This window comes from Pyrus communis, chromosome 9, assembly GCF_963583255.1.
Source record: "Pyrus communis chromosome 9, drPyrComm1.1, whole genome shotgun sequence".
NCBI classification, from domain to species: Eukaryota; Viridiplantae; Streptophyta; class Magnoliopsida; order Rosales; family Rosaceae; genus Pyrus; species Pyrus communis.
This window is the reverse complement of record NC_084811.1, coordinates 21,626,712-21,647,774: the sequence shown is the minus strand read 5'-3', so window position 1 is coordinate 21,647,774 and position 21,063 is coordinate 21,626,712. Positions and strand designations below refer to the sequence as shown.

Genomic DNA, 21,063 nt, shown 5'->3' with positions numbered 1-21,063 from the left:
TAAAGCCCTTCTCACAAGTTATATTTACTTAAATGCAATTTATTCATTATAGCTGGAATTACCGCCTATTACTTTAATTTATTTATCATACTTCTTTTTATTACGATGAGTACATACTGGACCCGAAGTTCCTTGATTAGATCAGAACCTGCAGTTTCTTGATCCTCATCAAATAAAAATGATTGGACCTGAAGTTCCATCAAACAAAAAGATCGGGCATGAAGTCCATTGATCCTCAAGATCAGGACATGAAGTTCCTTGATAAGTACCTTAAGTTTGAAGTGTCGTAGTGCCTCAACTTAATTGCAATAAAAGCCATAAGAGTCTCAGTCTACAGACTATTAAATAAGGACTAGAAGTTCCTTATGTCCATACTCAAAAATGGTTTAGCAGAAGCATTTTTTTAAGCAGATGAAATAGATTACCCGCGCTCTGCTCATGAAAACAAAATTACCAGTTTTTACATGGGTACATGTCATTTTACATGATGCATTATTGCTTTGGTTGAGACTTATTGATAACCATCAATACTTTTCAGTACAACTCGTGTTTGGGAACCAGCCAAACATTAAACATTTACGAGTTTTTGGTTGTGTTATCTATGTGCCTATTGCATTGCCACAACATACTGAAATGAAGCATCATTGCGGATTAGGCATTGATGTTGAACATCATCTATCATTCAAGATTTGAAACCCTTGATTGAGGATATATTTACCGTGTGGTTTGCAGACTGTCATTTTGATAAGACAATTTTCCCGCCGTTAGGGGGAGAAAATAACTTCGTTCCAGAAGAACGATGAGGAAATATCATTCCAGAAGAATGATGAGAAAAAACCGTTCCAGAAGAACGAAGAGAATTTGTCTTATTTTGATTCATGAAGCAATCAATATACAAACGAAATGAGAATAATTGAATGATGCATTTAATGATGCAACGAAAGTGATGAAATCACATATACTTACTACAAATGTGCCTACAAGAATTAATGTCCCTGTTGGACAAAATAATATGGCAGCAAATGATTTATCTGTTGCACGCCTGAAGCGTGGCAGCCCCTAAGACTCAAAAGGTTCAGTCCTTCGAAAGAAGAAGAATATGGCACTACTGAACTATTGCATTCTCAAAGCATAACTGTTGCATGCCAGACGCATAACAGTTGCCGCAATGATACTTGTTCCGAAAAGGTCAATCCGCGGACATGGGAATATTGATGTCTCATGCATGAAGCATGATAGACGTATATGTTCCAATGACTTAACTCCCGAAGTGGAGATTAAAATCCAAGCTCTATAACGCTCAAAAGGAGGTTATGATCCGCATTCTCTAAATTATAACTATCCTGGAAGAGATAGTGTAATGCCCTTGATGAGGCAATGGATATCCAAAAGAAATGAAAAGCTTTTATGCATGCGCATGCACATGAGAATATGGGATCACAGATTGATGATAACCAATGGTAATTTTGGTTTTTACAAGTAGCTACTAAATTCATCAATGAGCTGTGTTGATATTGAGTCCCGTTCTTTTTCCATCAACAAAATTATGGGCCAAAATGGAGAAAGGCAATTCCATTACAATTTTGTAAGAACGTGGAAAAATAGACCTGTATACTTGAATACAATACAAATAGCCAAAAGATGTTGAACCTAGAAGGTTACATATGGGCATTTGTAATACCATGAAATACATCCACATGATATGACACAAGGTTAGAAACGAGTTCGTATAAATGGATAATTATATACGAAGGGTTATGAGTCACCCATATCATATCTCCATAAGTAAATCCCTCAAATATACATGGAAGCGAATTGCTCGGTATAAATTCTAAAGGAAAATGTGTCATGAAATGTAGAAAATCCCTGAATGATTCAAATTGCTTGAAAAAAGCCCCGGAAGGGTAAAGCATAAAATATGTACTCAATACCAATGGATGATATAAATTGCCTTAGTGAGTACTTTCATTATGGTATTGTTGCAACATACTAAAATCTCTTGCAAGAGTTGATGATATTAAATTGGGACTTCTGAAGAGTCAAGAAAGATTATAAAGTGTTGAGAGAAATATTGTCTCGAACTACAGAATCGAACAATATGCCAACATGAATCTTATCCATGATGTTTATGATATTAAAGAATCATATGGATTGAAGATCATGAGTTGAATACTCAAATGATTTAGACACTAAGAATGATCATTTATCTTCGCGAGGGTAAAAATAAATTGATAATTGGTCCAGAAGTACCACATCTTAGTGAAATATATGCTTTATTTAACACAATACACTGAATGAAATAAAGTTTATATATTAATATCTCCGAGAAATTACATACACATAAGTTAAAACAAACAAATAGGAGGGAACCTTCACAAAGGTTGCTCATGTGAAGCCTCAGTACTCGGAAGTACCCCAGAAGGGGAAGACACCAGAAGTTGATTATTTGCAGTCTCAATACTTGGTGGAACTCCAGACAGCTAAGACAATGGATGTCTTTGGAATAAAGACTCGAACCCCCGATTGTCATTGTGAGTCCGACCTTCGGATTCCAGTAGCTGGTAGAGCTTTCTTTTCATGCTCGTAGAGTAATTATTTGCAAGCATGTGTAACACTCTATTCTCATGCTTGAGCCCTTTAATCTCTTATTTAAGACTTGCCACCTCAGCCATTAATGATTCAACTTGGTGAGTTCGAGCAAGTAAGCACTGGCCCATATTGGCTACAGAGCCCGCACATTGAACACTGAGAGCCAATGAGTCTTGAACGGATGCCTCATCAGATCGGTTTAAAAGGATTCTGTTGTCCTTTAGAGTGAGAAGATTCCTGGCTACCACTGTAGCGGTTAAGTTATTCTTCATCACAGAGTCCCCAACCGTAAGAGGACCATTAGAAGATGAGAAGGACGGGCGCCATATGTTATCCTGACGCTGCTCGTCTGTATCAATCTTGAGACTCAAATCTAAGCAAATGTTAGAGGGGCAAGCCATTTTCAGAAATGATGAAGGAAGTCAGATAAAATCTCATAAGTGCAAGAAAGGGAAATTTCTGCAGGCAACAATTTTCTGAGTGTTTCTGAACAAAATTGATATCTCTATAAAAGGAGGGGCAACATGACCACTTATTCAAAAATCGAAGAGACACCGATTTTCGAATTTCAAAAGCTGGATTTCCGTGCATGACGTCTGTCAACATTTCTCAGACGCAATCTCAACTCTTGGATATCACGTGCAACTTTGTCAAAGATCTCTGATAAAGTTGAAAACGCGTGAATCTTACTGTTCTAATTACACCACAGTTGCTGACAAGAGTAAAGGCACAACACTACTACCTGCTATTGGGAAATCTATATATATGTCAACCTCTGTCCTCCATGGCAAGACAGAACTGAAAAATATCTAACTCTTCCTCATCTCCGAGAATGCATCTTTCACAAAGTATCTCGAAATACTCTGTTTTCTTCCTCTCTGAGAATACCTCTACAAACAAGTCACACCAGAGTAAGAGTATCTCATATCATCAGGGACGAGAGCAAGAGTATCTTATATCATGTAATCTCCCTGTCATTTCCTTTGTCCTTGTTTTTACTTGCCAAGACAAGGACAGAGAAAGCAATATGTCGGAACCTCCACTCAAACTTTCGCTGCCACTAAGAAGTGATGGTCCATTCAAATGCAAGGTTTGCATTCCACTCCTGTATCAGAGGACAAATACTACAAGAGAAGATGCCAAACCTGCATAAGGAAAATACCACTTCTGCAAGGGGAGCAAGTAAGGCAAGTGAAAATGATACATTGAAGCATGTGGAGACAACCACAACAAACACATGTCAGTTCATCCCCGACAAAGCCTAAGATCACTTGTCACATGAAGCTCCTCATGATCCAATTTCATTCAAGATCAAGTCTAGACGGCCTTTGAAGAAATCACAAGTCCGATTCAATATCAAGTGTCCACCATCCTTGAATCAAATTCAGCTCCAGATAAAATAGGTAAATTCAGACCTTTGGAGGAAGTCTAGCAGAAGACCCTCCAACCCAATTCAAGAACAAGTATGTGGAAAGTTAACAACAAGTAAAACACCTCATTCGACAACTATCACCGCTAAGAGACTAAAGTAGCAGGATCAATGATCAGCCTACGGAATTTGAAATCAGGGGGAGATACTCATCAAGGGGGAGCATCCAAAAATAGATCAAGATTTTAACAAGGCAACTGATGTGATATGTGAGCATTCAAGGGGGAGTGTTGAAAATACTAGTGGGTAATGAATGCCCACAGTATTGAAAACATTGCCACAACATTGAAAACATTGCCACAGTATTGAAAACCTTGGCAGAATATTGATATGTGGAGATCATTTGTCAAAGGTGTGGTGTAAATATTCAAAATGTAATAATACGGTGTGGTGTAAATATTGAAAATACTAGAGCACTCCGACTGCTATCAATGGAGATAGAGCAGAGAAAGAAAGAGAGGAATAGGAGAGGAGAGAATACATAGAGTTAGCTTTGTACTCCTATTATTCCAAATTATAATGAAAGCATCACTGCTGCCCGATGACGTACTCCAGTCACACTGACTGTAGAGGAACCTCGTAAATTTTGTGTCTTGTTTTATTTATTCCACTGCACACACACCGTCGATTTTACAACAAAGGGGACTTTCTTGGTAATTTATTCTTTTTGGAAAATTAAAAAATAAAAAAAATAAAAAACCATTTTGAATATCACATTTTATGTTCTTCTAGTCAATAGTGTCCACATATGCAATTAATTCCACATCAACCATTTAAGTTGGGAAGAAAAGACAATACAGTTAAAACGAAAATTCGGGCAAGAGAAAGTAAAGACCTAATTCAGCCATTGAGGCCAAGTCAATAGGCGGACTCTTATACCATGTCAAAATTTCAAGCATCCCACTAATAATCCCATCCCACCCATATAAACATGGCTATATACTACAAAGTTAATTAGAATTATAAACAAGTTCATACCCAAAATTAGGAAGAAGAAAAAAAACATTGAATGGCATCTACTCAAAAGTTCACAAATTTTCACCAAATTGTAAAGTCCAACTTTGAAAATTAAGACCTAAATCAAGCCAAGTCATATAGGCGCACTCTTATGCCATGTCAAAATTTTAACCACCCCACTTCTAATCACACCAATATAAACATACCTATATATTGCAAAGTTATTAGAAATATGATATATGTACAAATTCACACCCAAAATTAAGGAAAAAAACATTGAATGGCATCTACTCAAAAGTTCGCAAATTTTAACCGAATTGTAAAGTTTAACTTAGAAAATCCTGAGATAACACCAATTTTGAAATTCTGAGAACTCTAAATATTCAGAAATTATTTGGAAACGGAAGAAGTGCTTGATGTCGATTTTTTTTGGATTAAACCTTAAACACTTGTTTTTGATCTGATCCGTCAAAAAATTACCCCGAGTAATGTGAGAGTTTTAGTTCTTGTTGTGACATTTACTCGGTGTAATTTGTGCAGATTTTATGATCTTCTCGAATCTCGAACTTATATTTTATGTGATGTTAAAATTTTATCTAACGAAATTTATTTAGTTTGGTTGAAAAATGGCCTCTTTCCTCCCTTTCGGTGGTTCTCTTTCTCTATACTTTGAACAATTACTAACAATGTCCAATCGATTACTTTAAACATTATATTCATGATTTCTTTATGCTTTATATAGTTTCATTAAATCTCAATTGTGCTATTTTTCGTCTACGAAATTTGCAGATTAATTGTTAAGAATATTCATCTTTGCACTTGAAATCTTAAGCTCGAATCCTTCATCCTCCAATATCAGTTATATGTAAAAAGAGATATCCCTTAGTTGTACTTTTATTACAACAAACAAACCAAAATTACTAATCCATTGACTATGGTTTTTTTTATCCATGAAACGAGATTTGAGATCAAAATCTCTTTTAACATTAGAAAAAGTATTATCACTACACGGTACTGCTTTACTTTGAATCCAATGATAGAATTGTTAAGATTACAAGGCACTAACGCTTCCAATAATGTAAAAAAAATAATGAAAAGAAGGGTAGGAAAAGAAACAACGAGTAGGATTCTCTTCCCTCTTTTTTTTCCTCTCCTTCCTTCCCCTCTTATTTGAACGGTCACGGTTAAGTCACTTTAACATCTTATATTAGTTTTTTTTTATATATAGAATGAGAAAGACAAAATAAAGAATACGAGAGGAGAGGATGAAAATAAATGAAAAAAAAGAGGAAAGATAATCCTAACCCAAGAAACAATGGCCAGAAAACCTAATGCCAAAGCCAAACAGTAGAATTGGGTGGATGCTGATAATTGTGCATTAAAATGGTCAATGTGCCATGATACAAACCACGTGGAGATCCAGAAAAGTGGTGGCACATATTGCTATTCCTAATCATCCAATCCCAGTACTCCCCACCCATAATTTTGGATTCTCTTCCTTCCTATTTTCCGTCTCATTGTCTCTTCTTCTTTCACATATTATTTTTTATCTTATTATCTCTATAAAATGTTAATGTGACTTAACTGTAATTGTTCAAATAGAAGGGAAGGAAAGAAGAAAAAGATTAGAAGGGAAGAGAATCATCCTCCTACAATCATACCCATAAACTGAAATCGAGAACTACTGCAAACTTAAAAGCGAACAAACTACTGTAAATTCTACTCTTTGGTTTATTAACATTGTGTTTACTCTCAGTCTCTCTTTCCGCTCTAATCATGCAAAATGACATGCATGAAATGGTTTTGTTATTACTAGGTGTTTCAGTACAATAATATGTTTTTATAATATAATGCTGAGTAAAAGAATATATACACATAATATGTTATTATTAAAACGAAACACTGCAGTGACAGTGAACCTACAAATTCAAACCCTGATTATTGATCTTTGTTATCCACATATATGCATTGGTCATGGCGTTCGAACTCATGGAATTAACCAAAAATTGATTCATTGAGCTATGGATTCGTTCGAAATTGGGAAGAGGATCTTCTCCGGATCCATTTTGTGGGGATTTTAGGAATCCTCGCATTCTAGTCATTTATCGTACATCGTGCGGTCAGTTTTTGTCACATACTATTTGCGTTTAATTTTAAATAAAAAAATTTAAATAATTTCTGACTGTATGATACACGATAAATAATTAAAATGTGAGAATTCTTAGAATTTCCCCAATTTGGATCCGAAAGAGATCCAATTCGCAATTGAGGGTCTAAAGTCCTATTCCATAACATATATTTAATCAAGAAATAGTACCATTTTTGTATTTGGCTTGTGACCCGGAGCTGAGAATGTCAACCAATAAAAAGATGTCTGTCTGACTATTGACTCTTCTATCATGAGAAAACATGGCAGTCTAATCTTATGAACTGACTAATACGATTGTCAGATGTGGATTAAACAATAATGCATGTCCTCCTGCTCAAAAGAGTCCCTAGCCTTTCGAGCATCCAAAGATGAGTGACAATAATGCAGATCGTATGTAATAATTTTCACTTGGTCCATCACATAAATGAAAGTGGGGGCAAAATATTACCCTTGAACTTGGTCCATCACTTAAATGTCACAGCACTCATGTGTGACGACAGAGATAAAGAAATGACAACATACACGTTTATATATTGTCACAATTTCAAAGTTGGTCAGCGATTTACTAATAAATACTTTAATATTATTTCAACTTTTCAACTGCACACTCCTGTCAAGTCTAATTTTATTATTAAAAACTTTGTGGTACAATTTAGTGTAATAATAAGTTAAAATTTACTGCAGAATTTCTGATTTCAAACTCTATTATCCAACGTATAGACCCCAGGACAGAGAAAGGAGCCAATTTGCATGTCGTGTTCCCTAAAGAACCTTCCCAAGTCCCAAAAAAGGGATATGAACCTGGAGGGTGGCCTTTTGTCTTTGATGAAGAAAACAAACGAACAATCATGGGGTGGTGGGGGAGTGTGAAAGCTAAAGCCAACATCGGCATTGCTTTTCAGCAGACGGTGGAAAGTGAGGACACTTTCCTTGTTCACGTTGCTTTGCCATCTTGACGCTGTTGATGTCTCACATCGACCGTATTAATAAGAAAAAAAGAGTTTACATATTTTAATCTCATTTTAACAAACATCAAGGTTTTTTTGTGATAAAACCTCACATCTGAAAGATTGTGCAGGTGGTAATTACCAAGTTAGAGATAATATCGATTTTGTTGGAAGTGAGTCGTATGACCCGTCTCTCTGATAATTCTATATGGTATCAGAGTCAGGGAGCGAGGTCGTACTGTACCCCCATGCGAGGGAGGGTCCCTTTGGCCCCGTGCGATGATGGTGGGTCCCTTGACCCAGTGTGTAGGGTGAGTCCTCTTGACTCTATGTGATTGTCGATGTGTGGATTTCTCATGTGTAACCCACTAATTGGACCTTACGTGAAATGATGTGTTGATGTCCCACATCGATTGTATCAATAAGAAAAAAAGAATTTAAATATCATAACCTCACTCCAACTAACACTGATATCTTTTATAATAAAACCTCACATCTGACGGATTATGCAAATGGTAACTACCAATTGATGACAATATTGATATTGTTGGAATCCTTCTACGATTTCCACCAAAATATTATATGCCACACGTACACAATGCAAATGTCTGCATGTACTTATTACATTGGTACATAATGGCACCGCAACAGGTACCCATGTCATATATATCGTTAAATTGACCGATGTTTATCCTCCGAGTTTAGCATTACTCAGGCCTTTATAAAAGTAGCTCCAATTTTAACAATGCGATTAATTTTAGGTTACAACATTACTATTCACAAAAACATGAAGAACGAGATGGGCGTGAACGGGTCCTAAAAACAAGGACATTGGCATTCTCTCATGTCACTATCTCACCACAAAACAACTGTTCATTGAACAACGCACTTACTAAACACATGACAAGCGATTGTTGGATACCGATGCCAATAGCACAAAAACTCGGTTGCAAAATCCCTCCCACATGGCTTTGCAACGTTCGTGAAGGACATTTCTAATCCCCTCTTTAACATTTTGTAGCAAACTACTTGATAACTCGATCTCGATTCTTAAGGGCTTGGAAATCCTTTACCCAAACATATCATAAAAGAACCTGGAACAAAATACAAAATTCGAGTTCCTAACCACAAACACCCAAATGAATTCAATCTTCACAAATCCCTCAACCCATCATCAATATATAACCAACCAGTCCGCTGCTTACAAAGCTATTTATGGTGGAAGAGGACGTCAAATATGAAACCGAAAAACTCCGCCGCTTCCCACCAAAGCTTAAAACCCTGAAAGAGTTCCACACTACTGAATTCATAACATTTAACACAGATAAACATACCATCCTCGAAGCAAATGGAAACGCCAAGCATTATCTGCTCAACATGGTGTTAACTAGTGACCATGATCCGCCGCCGGATGCAAATTGACATCCAACACCAGAGGATTCATGGCAGTCACAAATGCAGTGAGTGATGCACTGTTCCCTTCCCCCTTTAGCTATACAAAAACTGTGAGCCCTTATATAGTCATTAAAAAGCTAACAAGCACAAATAAATTCAGCACCTACCAATATCTATGACCACCGCATTTTTCTTTCTGTAAATCAATACTAGTATATATCAAGCAACGAATATATTTCTGTCTCACGCTTCTGCCAATCATCACTTCAAAGTTCGGATCCCAAAAGTTCCAAATAAAACTAAGAAATGAAGATCATGACAATACAAAATTCTCCACTTATCTGGAACTAGAATAACCTAACCTTGATCTTGTACCTAGCAATCACATAACGGATAACCTTAAACTTGGAGACACCCAACAGAGCCGAAGATCAATAAGATGCAAGCACTATTGACACGAAAAGAATCAAGCAGAAACTGCTGCAATATAAACGAAGTACACAAAATTTTTAAAACTTACGAGAAGAATCAAGCAGAAACTACCTATCATTATGATGGAAGAGAGTTTGCAAGATAAGAATAAGAAACAAAAACAAAAAACAATTAACAAAGAATATATGATAGAACTTAAGCACTCCTGATGAGAAAACCACCAAAAGAAAAAACTTGACACTTATACGTCTGTGTGAAACCATAACCCTAGGGCCCAGGCAGTGAGAATATACAGAGGAACAGGTCAACTAAGAGCCTTCTACTCATAATTACTTGACCATAGCATGAGTTAGTTAACCAAAATTGCGTGACGGGAGTGGTTCCAAGTTTCAACCCAACATGTACATAAACACTACCATAAAGAAAATTGGGAAGATAAAAGATACCAAACAAGACCTAAGCGGGAATTCACTGCCAATTACCCACACAATAAGCCCCCAACCATATGAGCATAATAAAAGTGTATTAACACCATGATTTATAATTTCAAATCTAAACTGAGCACAGATATACATTGTGAAAATGTGGAACAAACAATTTAAGGAAATTTTAGTTGCAATGCATTACATAGCATAATTGTACTGCGACAAAGAAATGCATACCAAGCATAGAACACACTAAAATAACTCCAAAGACGTCCATCAAACCAACAATAATAACGACTTAGACAGTGGAGGCAGCTTAGAAATATTTCACCAACAAGGAATAGACTTCACTTAAATGATGCCCTCATTATCATGACCTTAAGCAATTTTACCATTAGGAGACCTATACAGACAAGAAGCCAAGAAAGAGAATCATCGTCCTCGAATAGATTGATCTTCACTTCCGCCCGCGACTCCTAGATTTTGTCAAGTTTGTCTGCCTTCACGATAGGATTGGCTTTTGCAATAGCATCCTGACCAGCAGTCCTATAATCAAAAGGACAGTCATGTTTATCAGAATAACGATGACTTGCACAGAAGGTGTTTCCACATTTGCAATTGAAGCCAGTTAAACCAACGCGCTTTCGGCAAGTAGTGCATCTGCTTGGTCCCTTATTTTCTTTCATCTCAGTCTTCATGCTTGGGGATGATTCAATATATGCTTCTGTTGAAACAACACTTGTCTCCACTCGTACAGCTTGCACAGTGACAGCACTTGCAACAACTGGGTCAATGATGATGTTGCTGCTGCTGCTGCTGCCATTCACAATGCTGTCAATGGATGATGCAGCCAAATTGGCTTGCTCCTGCTTTAAGAGCGTGTCCTTGTAACACTTGGAACACATGTTCATTGTCGCGGCCCTTCCAAAGAATCCACAGTTATTAACACAAAGGATAGGGCGGTCTGGAGCTTGGCATCCAGTTTCATCATGAGAGTCCATCTTTTCTACTTATCTGCACCAAGAAAACCTCACCGTTTAAACATCACAAGACAAGTCTTAACCCAATGGCCTATTCACCCACTGCAAAAATATCAAACCACCATACACATGCAAAATAGAGGCCAAATTCTATAACTACAAACTTGGAGCTACCAAATAACCAAACGCCCAGCAGAGTGAATTACATAAAAGCAATGTTACAGATGCCATACCACAAGTACCCAATAACCAAAGACAAAAATAGAACTCATATGGACTTAAACACATCGAATCATGCAAGTAGTATATGATTCGGGCTAATTATCTCCTTCCGCCAAACTTTTCAGATTTTCAACATGGGTAAAACTTCAATTTCACTTGCTCTGTCATACAAATCGAATGCCCCGATGTGAACTATCCAGGCCAACGCTTACAATTCAAGCCACTTAACTCTAACATATGCAGAAAACCAACAAAACATCAAAATTTGCCCTATAACGTCGTGAACTTGACCAAAATCCGATAGAATCCGAACAAGCTCAGTTCAAACCTATACAAATAACCCATAAACTCCTACAAATTCCTCTATACATGCCAAAATCTTCAAAAACTCCGATAATAAACGAACAATCCGAGTCAGACAACAAAAAATCCAAACTTTAAACCGTAAACGTTTTCAATTCCAGACGAATGAAACCCTACACACATAATTGACCAAAAAAAATTGAAAAAACTACGGAATTCAGGAGCTTGCATTTACAAGTACAAAAAATTGACTCATACAATTCCCAATCCGAAAATTCATACACAAAATCAAACTCTAACCTGTTTGGTTCCGGCCGATCCGAGTCGAAAATCCAACCAGGCAATTCCTGCTCCTCGTTTCAAAATTTCAAAAAATTTCAAATTTCAAATTTCAAAAAACAATAAATTAATAACAAAATCAAACAAATACCGGAAAATAAAATTAAAAAATAAAAAGGCAGAGAGAGTGGGGGATGAGTTTCATACCCTGATCGAGGAGATTATTGCTTTGATATTAATTATTGGAAAAATAAAAATAAATAAGTAGGGCGGAACATAAAAAATAAAAAATAAATAAAAAGGGGAAAGAGATAATCGGTAGTGCTGGGTTTTTTGGCTTGGTGGCTTCTCGTGGGGACTCTTTATTTCACCTTTCCGTGTTGCCAACGAACGCTTTCCACCAAGTCGGTGGTAGCGATGTAACCGCCCTTCGACGACCACATAATTGCGGTGTTGCCATTTCACTGTACAGGTCCGAGTCGGACTGTGAACTGTTCGGGGATTTGGAGTTTGGGCAGGGCTGGACGGACACATAGTCTTGTTGGGTTGGGCTTTGGTTTGGAAGAGGCAAATTGGTCCAGATCATGTGGTAATAACCACATTGTTGTCCGCGACGCTATTGTCATCTCTACTACCATCATTTTACCTCAGACATCAGCACCAACGCCACCCCCTACTCCCACCTTTACAGAAGACGAGTTCAATATCAGACTATTATGATTGGCTCATTGAGTGTCTTATCTCGAATCCCCAAATCTTTGTTGTGTGTATACATAGGAAACGGATCCGTGATACCACATTTTATATAATTTTGACACATCCTTTTAAAGAGCTCATTCGGTAATATATTTTAAAGATTTGAATCGTTTATCTTTTAAAACATTATACAACTGTTATAATGCGGTCACCACCCATAAATTGGAAGTTTTATGAGTTGAGAATAGATAAATAAAGAAATCACATGAGCAAAAACAAGCTCCTTAAAACCTTATCTGAATTTTTAACTCCTGTTTTGTGGAGATTGCCCTCCCAATGAATTTCAATATGCGTCCATGTTTTATTCAATTCGATAAACGTTTGATCATTGGGTTCCAGATTATGTAATTTATGCTTAAAATTCAGATTTTGAATCAACTAATATTAATATTGAACATAATATATCCAATTGTTGTGTTTTGAATATCATTAGTTGGGTCTTAACGAATGTCATATTTTCAATAGATAAGTATTTATTTGAAATATTTGGAGTAAAATTAAGATCAATTTAAAATAACACTAAAAGATTAAAGGATTTCAGATCCTTAATTCTAACATGAATTAATATGTATAAAAAAAATGTCTATTTATTAAAGGGCACCATTTGAAATTTCGACCGGGAATTTAAAAACTCATGACCGGTCCGAAGCAATTCCTCCACTCTAGCGGCCCAGCGCGGCGGGAAAAGGGTAAATTGGAGCGCTAATTGGCGGGAACAAATCGAAGCTCCAAAAATTTACATATAAATACAAGCCCTCACAAATCTTTCCCCAAATTTCAAAGCTCCCGATTCGAAGAAAATGGGGAAGAGAAAGAAAGCTGGGGTTTCTGAGCAGAACCAGCAACCCCCACCACAAGTCGAAGAAGAAGACGAACAGCAGGAACACAGCGACGAAGATCCCGACCCCCCAACTTCCACCAACGAGAAAAGCCTGTATGAGGTGCGTTAAATCCGTTCGAAATTTTAATTTTTCTGGATGTGATCCGATTAGCGTCTGAATTTGATGATTAAGCGGGAAATTTTGACTTCAGAGTGTCTTTTTTGCCCTAATTTTGAAAATTGGGGTTTTTTTTTTTTTTTTTTTTTTTATGGATTAGGGTTTGTTTGTTTTGTAGGTTCTTGGTGTGGAGAGAAGCGCTTCTCAGCAGGAAATAAAGAAGGCGTATCATAAGTTAGCGTTGCGATTGCATCCGGATAAGAATCCCGGTGATGAGGTGAGAAAGCTTGTTAAACATTGTGTTTTTTCGTCTTCTGTGAATTTTGGTGTTTCTGTAAGTGTAAATTTTGATATTGTTCGTGTAGGAAGCTAAAGAGAAGTTCCAGCAATTGCAAAAGGTGATATCGATTCTCGGGGATGAGGAGAAACGAGCGCTCTATGATGAGACGGGTTGCCTTGACGATGATGTGAGTGCGTGATGTTATTTTCTTTGTTTTTTGATTAATTCACTTTAATGCATTCTGCTGTTTAGTGTGATAAGTAGGATTCTTTACTACAAATGACAAGTAAGTATGTCGGGATGATTGTTTTTGTTTAGAATTAAAGCAATCTTCGTACTTGGGAAACTGCTTTGGAAGATCAATGTTGAGGGTTTTAGATACTTTGGGGAATCAAATGTTGCCTTATTCATCAAGTGTTGCTTATTTTGGTTGCATTTTCATGAGCAGGACCTTGCTGGTGATGTTGTTCAGAATCTGCATGAATATTTCCGTGTCATATATAAAAAGGTTGCGATGTTTTCATCTTTTCATATTGTCGTTTGATATAGCACAATGTCATTTGTGCTTTTGGCGTATTTCTGACAACATCCACATCCATCGCAGGTCACTGAAGCTGATATTGAAGAGTTTGAAGCAAACTATAGAGGGTCTGATTCTGAGAAGAAAGATTTGATTGAGCTGTATAGCCAGTGCAAGGGGAATATGAACAGGTATTAGCTTTGATGTTAGTGGCGTTTATCATTTGTCTTTTGGCTTCCTGTTTGTGTTTGATCCTTACATTACAGTTATTTTCCTTGCAGAGTGTTCTGTTCAATGATTTGTTCAGATCCTAAACTCGATTCACACCGTTTCAAGGATATTCTTGATGAGGCAATAGCTGCAGGTGTGTATGTTTTTAAGCTCCAGTTTCTTAGTGAAATTTCTGAGACTTTGGTTCAGGTATTTAGTTTACGTACATGAATATAATGTTTACAATGTCTATTTATATTTACGTGACTGAAGGAGTCCATGGATTTCAAATGATTCATTGAACCTTATCATTTCAAGTCCAGTTGTTACAGTATATGTAGTCATTTCATAGAGTTATGTATTTGGTACTTCATGGTTCTAACAAATCTGAGCGTCTTGTCCAAATTTAAATTCATTGTTTTAAATCCTTCTATCCAATGGAATTTTTTTTATCTCTATCTTAAATGAAAAAAGAAAGGATTTTCCCATTGTCGTACCACAAACTTACATGTCAATCTTATTAGGCGATAAGATTAAATAGGAATGTCGATCTTTTCTGAGCTCAGACCAGCCTTGCAAACCATGTCCCCCATTGATTGTAGGTGATAAGATTAACTACAAATATTAAGTCATATGGCCCTTTTAACTCCTTAGAGGGACCTTATCAGTTGCTGGATTCTATCTTCTACACTGGTTAAGATTTTTGGTTTGATGAATGATCATCTATGCAACAACATTAGAGCCTTGTTCTAATTGTCTGGAGTAAAGTCACATGCTATCTTATAAGTTATATTTTCTAATTACGCTTACTCGTCAATTAAGCTACCCTTTCTAATTGGCATATCTATCAATAGTTGTTTAACGTGTTAAACCACTGTAGTCGTGCTATGTTATTTTTGCATTTGTTAAGTCACACAAGTAAACTTTCAAATTCAAGTAACATTGACACAATTGATGCATTCTTGGCGTATAGAATTGTCTCCAATTTGAGTGTGCTCTTTTATGTTGTTCACACCCTCCCTCTCTTTTGTTCTCTCTCACAGGAGAACTGAAATCAACCAAAGGCTACCTAAAATGGGCAAAGAAAGTATCGGAAACAAAACCTCCTACTAGCCCTTTAAGGCGGAAGAACAAGTAAGTACTTTCCAACGAGTTTATTTACTTGCTTATACTTATTTTTAGCTCAATCAAGAAATTAAAAACCTATATACTTAAATCTAATCTCTTACAGGGCAAAGAAACAGACAGAAGATCTGTATGCAATCATATCTCAGCGCCGCCGTGAGAGGAAAAACCAATTTGATTGTATGTTCTCTTCTCTAGTTTCCAGATACGGCGGGAACTCTGCTGCTTCAGAACCCACGGAAGAAGAATTTGAAGCTACACAGAAAAAACTTGAAAGAAAAAGGTCGTCCACAAAATCAAAGCGCTAGTAACTCGAGCTGCCAGAGCGAGAAATTTACTCTAGTTGACAGATAATGTGCACATTGCAAACACTGTAGGGCCTTTCGTTTTATGTATTTAAATGTACCTGCAAAATTGTGTGCGAGTTCTACTTCTATTCATGGTTTTAGATGCAATTGGTCGACGCTAATGTGCTTGTGACCTAACTAATTGATCTTTTTCAACAACAAAGCTTTTTACTACTAAGTGGGGTCGGTTATATGAATCTTATAACGTCATTGCGCTCGGTTCTGTGTCATGTCTTCCGTTAGATCCAAGTTCTAGGTCTTCCTTTATTCCTTTGGCCCTGAACCTTTGTCCCGTAATCGCATCTTCTAACTAGAGCGTCAGTAGACCTTTGTTTCATATGTTCAAACCATCGTAACTAATCGATCTTTTTCATTTGAAAAAAAAAAAAAAAAAAAAAACTTTGTGGGCCATTGATACTCTTGTTTAGCCATTGTAGATAAATAAAAATTTAAATGATATTTTGATGAGCAAATTGAGACAAACTAAAATTTATGAGGCAAATCGGGTTAATAATTTATACATTTTAAAAAAAAATTCATATTAATTTTTTAAAATTATTAATTTGTCATCTTATTTTAAAATCTCAAGTTTTTCATTCAAAATAAGTCATGTGATTTTATATGAAGATACATTTATACTAAAGAGTGGGCGAATAAATTGATTTTTGTTGTAGACCTATTTAACGCTATTCTAAAGGAATAGAGAGAGGGAGGCCGGCGGTAGTGAGAAAGAGAAGATAGAGATTTAATTATGAGGTGTGTGTGGTATCATCCCATTGTGCCTTAAGTTATAGTAGCAGGATAGATAAAATCCTTACCCTTTTAGGATTACAACTCTAATAGAAATTAGACTACTAAAAGGAATATAAAAGATATCCCTAGATACACTAGGATTTACACAATCACATTCTTATTCCAAATATGACTGTAACACTCATCCTTGAGTGTATAAATACTCAAACAAACATCGCATTAGATCTTCAGATAAGGTAGAATAATTGATGAAGTCGGCAGCACAATGAGCAAATGTGAGTCTCAAATTTAAGAAAATATGCATGGGTAGTAAAACTCACAAAACCTCGCTATGGTAAAACCCAAGGTGGGAAAAAAAACCAATAGACTAAGGAGAAAAGTGAGAAGTATGCATAATGTAAAAAACAAACGTCAAACAGGACGAAAGTAGTGAACTCAACGGAGTATGACCATCCCAGGATGGGTGCTTCATTAAAACCTCATTAGGTAGCAAAAACCCAGTGGGAAAAATGTTCCTAATTATAGGAAAAAGAGTACATTAAGATCAAGTGAGTATGCTTCATGATACTCCCCTTGAGTTAGACATAACTTCCAAATAAGAGAACTACAAGCAATTCAATTCAGATAATTTACGTATATCAATTCCTTGGACGAGCTTCTAAAAAGTAGACTTAAGCAATGACTTGGTGAAGAGATCGGCTAGGTTGTCTTGGGAACAAATTTGCTTGACTTCAATGTTCTGATGCTGTTTGTGCTGGTGAGAATAAAAAAAAACTTTGGTGCTATGTGCTTAGTGTTGTTTCTTTTGATGTATCCCATCTTTAACTGCTCGATACATGTTGCATTGTCTTCAAAGATTGTCGTAAGAAGGTCAATGATGGAAGTAAAACCATTAATGCTTCGAATATGTTCCATAACTGCTCTCAACCAAAAGGACTCACACGATGCTTCATGTAGGGCGAGAATCTCAGCATGGTTTGAAGAAGTCTCAACTAACGTTTGCTTGGTAGACTGATGCGAGAATTATACGCACACAAATTAAACCCTCTTTTCGTCAAATTGTAGTATATGTATAAGTAGGGATCGTTCTGGACCGGGGATTAGGAGGGATTGTTAATCACTTGGATTTGACTCAAAAACGTAAAAACAAAGTTTAAAACACTATACTAGACTCAAAGAATGCAAAACTAAACTTTAAAATACTAAGACAAACCAAAAACTCAAAATGCTTTAAAACATAAACTAAACAGATTCTAAGCACTAAAGAACAAGAAAGTAAAGGGGGGGTTTGATTTGACGAAATTAACTAAATTGCACAAATTGTAATTAAAGGCAAAACGTAAATATGAATGTGATGAAAATATGGATGATGGAATAGCCAAGGGGTTCTTCTCCACACATGTTACACTTGCATACAAGATTGATTCTCAGTTGGTCTTTCGATAAATTATGAAACTCAACACCCCGGGTTAATTAGGTCCGCTTAAATTAACCGTCAAGTTCTCCTTAAGTTAATGAATTGGATGGGTTAGCGCAACGCAATTCACCACATTCTCCAACAGTCCTTTACGTGAAAAGCACAATAAAGATACAATCAAAGATCATTAAGCATTATGAAAACTATAAATGTTGACGAGGCATTCGTTACTATGGAATACGCATGAAACTAGTGCCAAGAATTCATTTAACGCGATTGTTTATAAGCAACCTCCACTACTTGTGAATATAAGTTCATAACGATTAGGTGAAACTCACTTATATTCTAGCGTCATATTCATGCATGAAAATTAAGCGCGCATTCTTAATAAACATACATAAATAAGTTATCAATCAAACGGTTAAACAAATTGAATCAACAACTTATGAAATTCCAACGAAAGTTAATCAACTCATAATGCAAACATAAACATAGTTTCGAATCACCCCCTAGCTAAAGGGGGGTTTATTTCCTCATAACTTTGAAATTAAAGAAACACCTAAACATTCCAACAACTCAAACTTGAATTGTATGAACGTTTAGGCACTCTTCTCTTCCATTCCTCATACGTACAAACAAAGAGAATTGAATTTAAACATTGAAATCAAAGAAACACCTAAACATTCCAACAACTCAAACTTGAATTGTATGAACGTTTAGGCCCTCTTCTCTTCCTCTTTATTGTAGCATAAGGTCTAAGGATAGTTGGTTTGGGGGAATGGAAGTGTGGAATGGAGTGAGGAGTGATGGAAATGGAAAGATGGTTTTGGATTCTAAGGGGACTCACGGCAAAGAGAAGGAATGGAAGTGTTTGTGGTGTGTTGTGTATGAAATGAGATGATGCTTGAATGAATGAATGCAAGGGTATTTATAGGGGGAATGGGAGAATATGTGGGTGATTGTTTAAGAGTGAACGTGGTTGTTATGATTGAGAGTGCATGTGGATGAAATAATGATGGAAAAAGAGCTAGGTTGTTGGTGTGTGAATGCATGTGTTGAATTGGTGGTGCAATGATGAAAGAGTAAGTGCATGTGTGTGTGAATGGTGGTGCAATGATGAAAGAGTAAGTGCATGTGTGTGTGAATGGTGGTGTAATGATGAAAGAATAAGTGCATGTGTGTGTGAATGGTGGTGCAATGATGAAAGAGTAAGTGCATGTGTGTGTGAATGGTGTTTCTTGATGGTTTTGGGGTTGTGATGCATGTGAATGCATGTGGCTAAGGGTTGTTGATTGGGCTAGAGGTTTTGCATGGCTCAAAGGATTGTTTGATTGGGCTAGGCCCTTTGTTTTATGTCCAAAGTGCATACAAGGCTTTCAAATTCGTCCAACACTTTGGCTCCAAGCATATGCTATCCATTCCAAGCCCAATTTTGCTCCAAAATGCTCCAAAATGCATCTTTTTGCTTCCTTAGCCATATGAACCTAAAAACACACGAAAATGGCTTAAACTACTAAAACAACTATGAATTAACAACATAGATGCACGAAAACAAGCTAAGTAAGTCGCCTAAATATGCTCCTATCAAATTCCCCCACACTTAGCTTTTGCTAGTCCTCGAGCAAAACAAAACAAAAGAAACCAAAAACAAAACGACCCTGAACAAGTAAAACACAACCTAAACCTTCCAACAATCGTCTCAGGGATTTCCAATGCACATGACAAGTTAAAAATCATTATTTCCACAGATTTTAGCCATCTTTACACTTAAGTACATTCTTAATCATAGTCACCACATACTAGTTCACAATTAAGCATTTAAAACCATGATTTGAATGTAGTAACATGCCTTAGAGAATTTCCTCAATTCCTTATTAGAATGCACTCTATTTTCACACAGATTTTCTGACTACACACCCTACACTAGTTATATGTGAGAGATTGATGTAAACATGTAGACGAACACTCACATATGTTATAACAAGGAAAGCATTTTCTGGAGTTAATAAGCATGTTTAGATATGATCTCATGAATGGAATGCTACTACTTAGACGCGAGAACCAGTGACACCATACTCTCATACCAAGTTCAAACTCCACAAATTGAAATACACAACACTCAAGATAGAAGTCAAGGGTTGTAACGGGGCTTGGGGTATGTGGATAACAAAGAAGGGATATGGAAAACAAAGGTTCTTAAAGAAATAGTGAGCAAAGCATTTGAATCAACTTAGAATTCACTATTGAATGAAAACTCAACTTTTGAACAAAAAGGGAGAATTTAGACAATTTACGCCCAGAATTGGTGTTTTGGAACCTTTCTTCAATCACTTATTCTTTCATTTTTTTTTTTTTTCAAGCTCTTTTTTCTTTCTTTCTTTCTTTTCTCTTTTTTTTTTTTTTTTTTTTTTTTTCTTTTCTTTTGAATCTCAAAACATAAACACTTAAACATGATCTCCCGTACACTTATTTTCTTTCATAATGTAACTCAAAAGGAATTCAATTAAGTCATGCTCACTATCTTTTAAGAACAAGGGTGGGGATTGTCCTAAACTAGGCTAGGTGAGGAAAATGTGGGTAAACAAAGAATAAAGGCTAAACAAGGCTCAA

The 21,063-nt window shown here is 36.4% G+C and overlaps 2 protein-coding genes across 2 annotated transcripts; one reads left to right on the top strand and one right to left on the bottom strand.

Moving 5' to 3' along the window:
- Nucleotides 1-10,410: 10,410 nt before the first annotated feature.
- LOC137745198 (zinc finger A20 and AN1 domain-containing stress-associated protein 8-like) lies at nucleotides 10,411-12,472 on the bottom strand. Its single transcript, XM_068485110.1, has 3 exons — nucleotides 12,315-12,472; nucleotides 12,129-12,175; nucleotides 10,411-11,337 (listed from the first exon to the last, which is right to left on the bottom strand). The coding sequence occupies exon 3, from the start codon at nucleotides 11,322-11,324 to the stop codon at nucleotides 10,800-10,802; it is 525 nt and encodes a 174-aa protein (XP_068341211.1). The 5' UTR covers nucleotides 11,325-11,337; nucleotides 12,129-12,175; nucleotides 12,315-12,472; the 3' UTR covers nucleotides 10,411-10,799.
- A 1,000-nt stretch (nucleotides 12,473-13,472) lies between these two features.
- Nucleotides 13,473-16,502, top strand: LOC137745774 (chaperone protein dnaJ 6-like). The gene is made up of 8 exons (XM_068485785.1): nucleotides 13,473-13,804; nucleotides 13,980-14,078; nucleotides 14,167-14,268; nucleotides 14,530-14,589; nucleotides 14,686-14,792; nucleotides 14,883-14,965; nucleotides 15,855-15,945; nucleotides 16,043-16,502. Exons 1-8 carry the CDS (start codon nucleotides 13,664-13,666, stop codon nucleotides 16,242-16,244), a joined length of 885 nt encoding a protein of 294 aa, XP_068341886.1. The 5' UTR covers nucleotides 13,473-13,663; the 3' UTR covers nucleotides 16,245-16,502.
- Nucleotides 16,503-21,063: the final 4,561 nt, after the last annotated feature.

Excerpts from the sequence above, each read along its gene's own strand:
- LOC137745198 (XM_068485110.1), bottom strand. The coding sequence starts at position 11,324 with ATGGACTCTCATGATGAAACTGGATGCCAAGCTCCAGACCGCCCTATC.
- LOC137745774 (XM_068485785.1), top strand. The coding sequence starts at position 13,664 with ATGGGGAAGAGAAAGAAAGCTGGGGTTTCTGAGCAGAACCAGCAACCC. Across the intron at positions 14,590-14,685 it reads TCCGTGTCATATATAAAAAG|GTCACTGAAGCTGATATTGA; the intron begins GTTGCGATGTTT and ends CATCCATCGCAG. Across the intron at positions 15,946-16,042 it reads CCTTTAAGGCGGAAGAACAA|GGCAAAGAAACAGACAGAAG; the intron begins GTAAGTACTTTC and ends AATCTCTTACAG.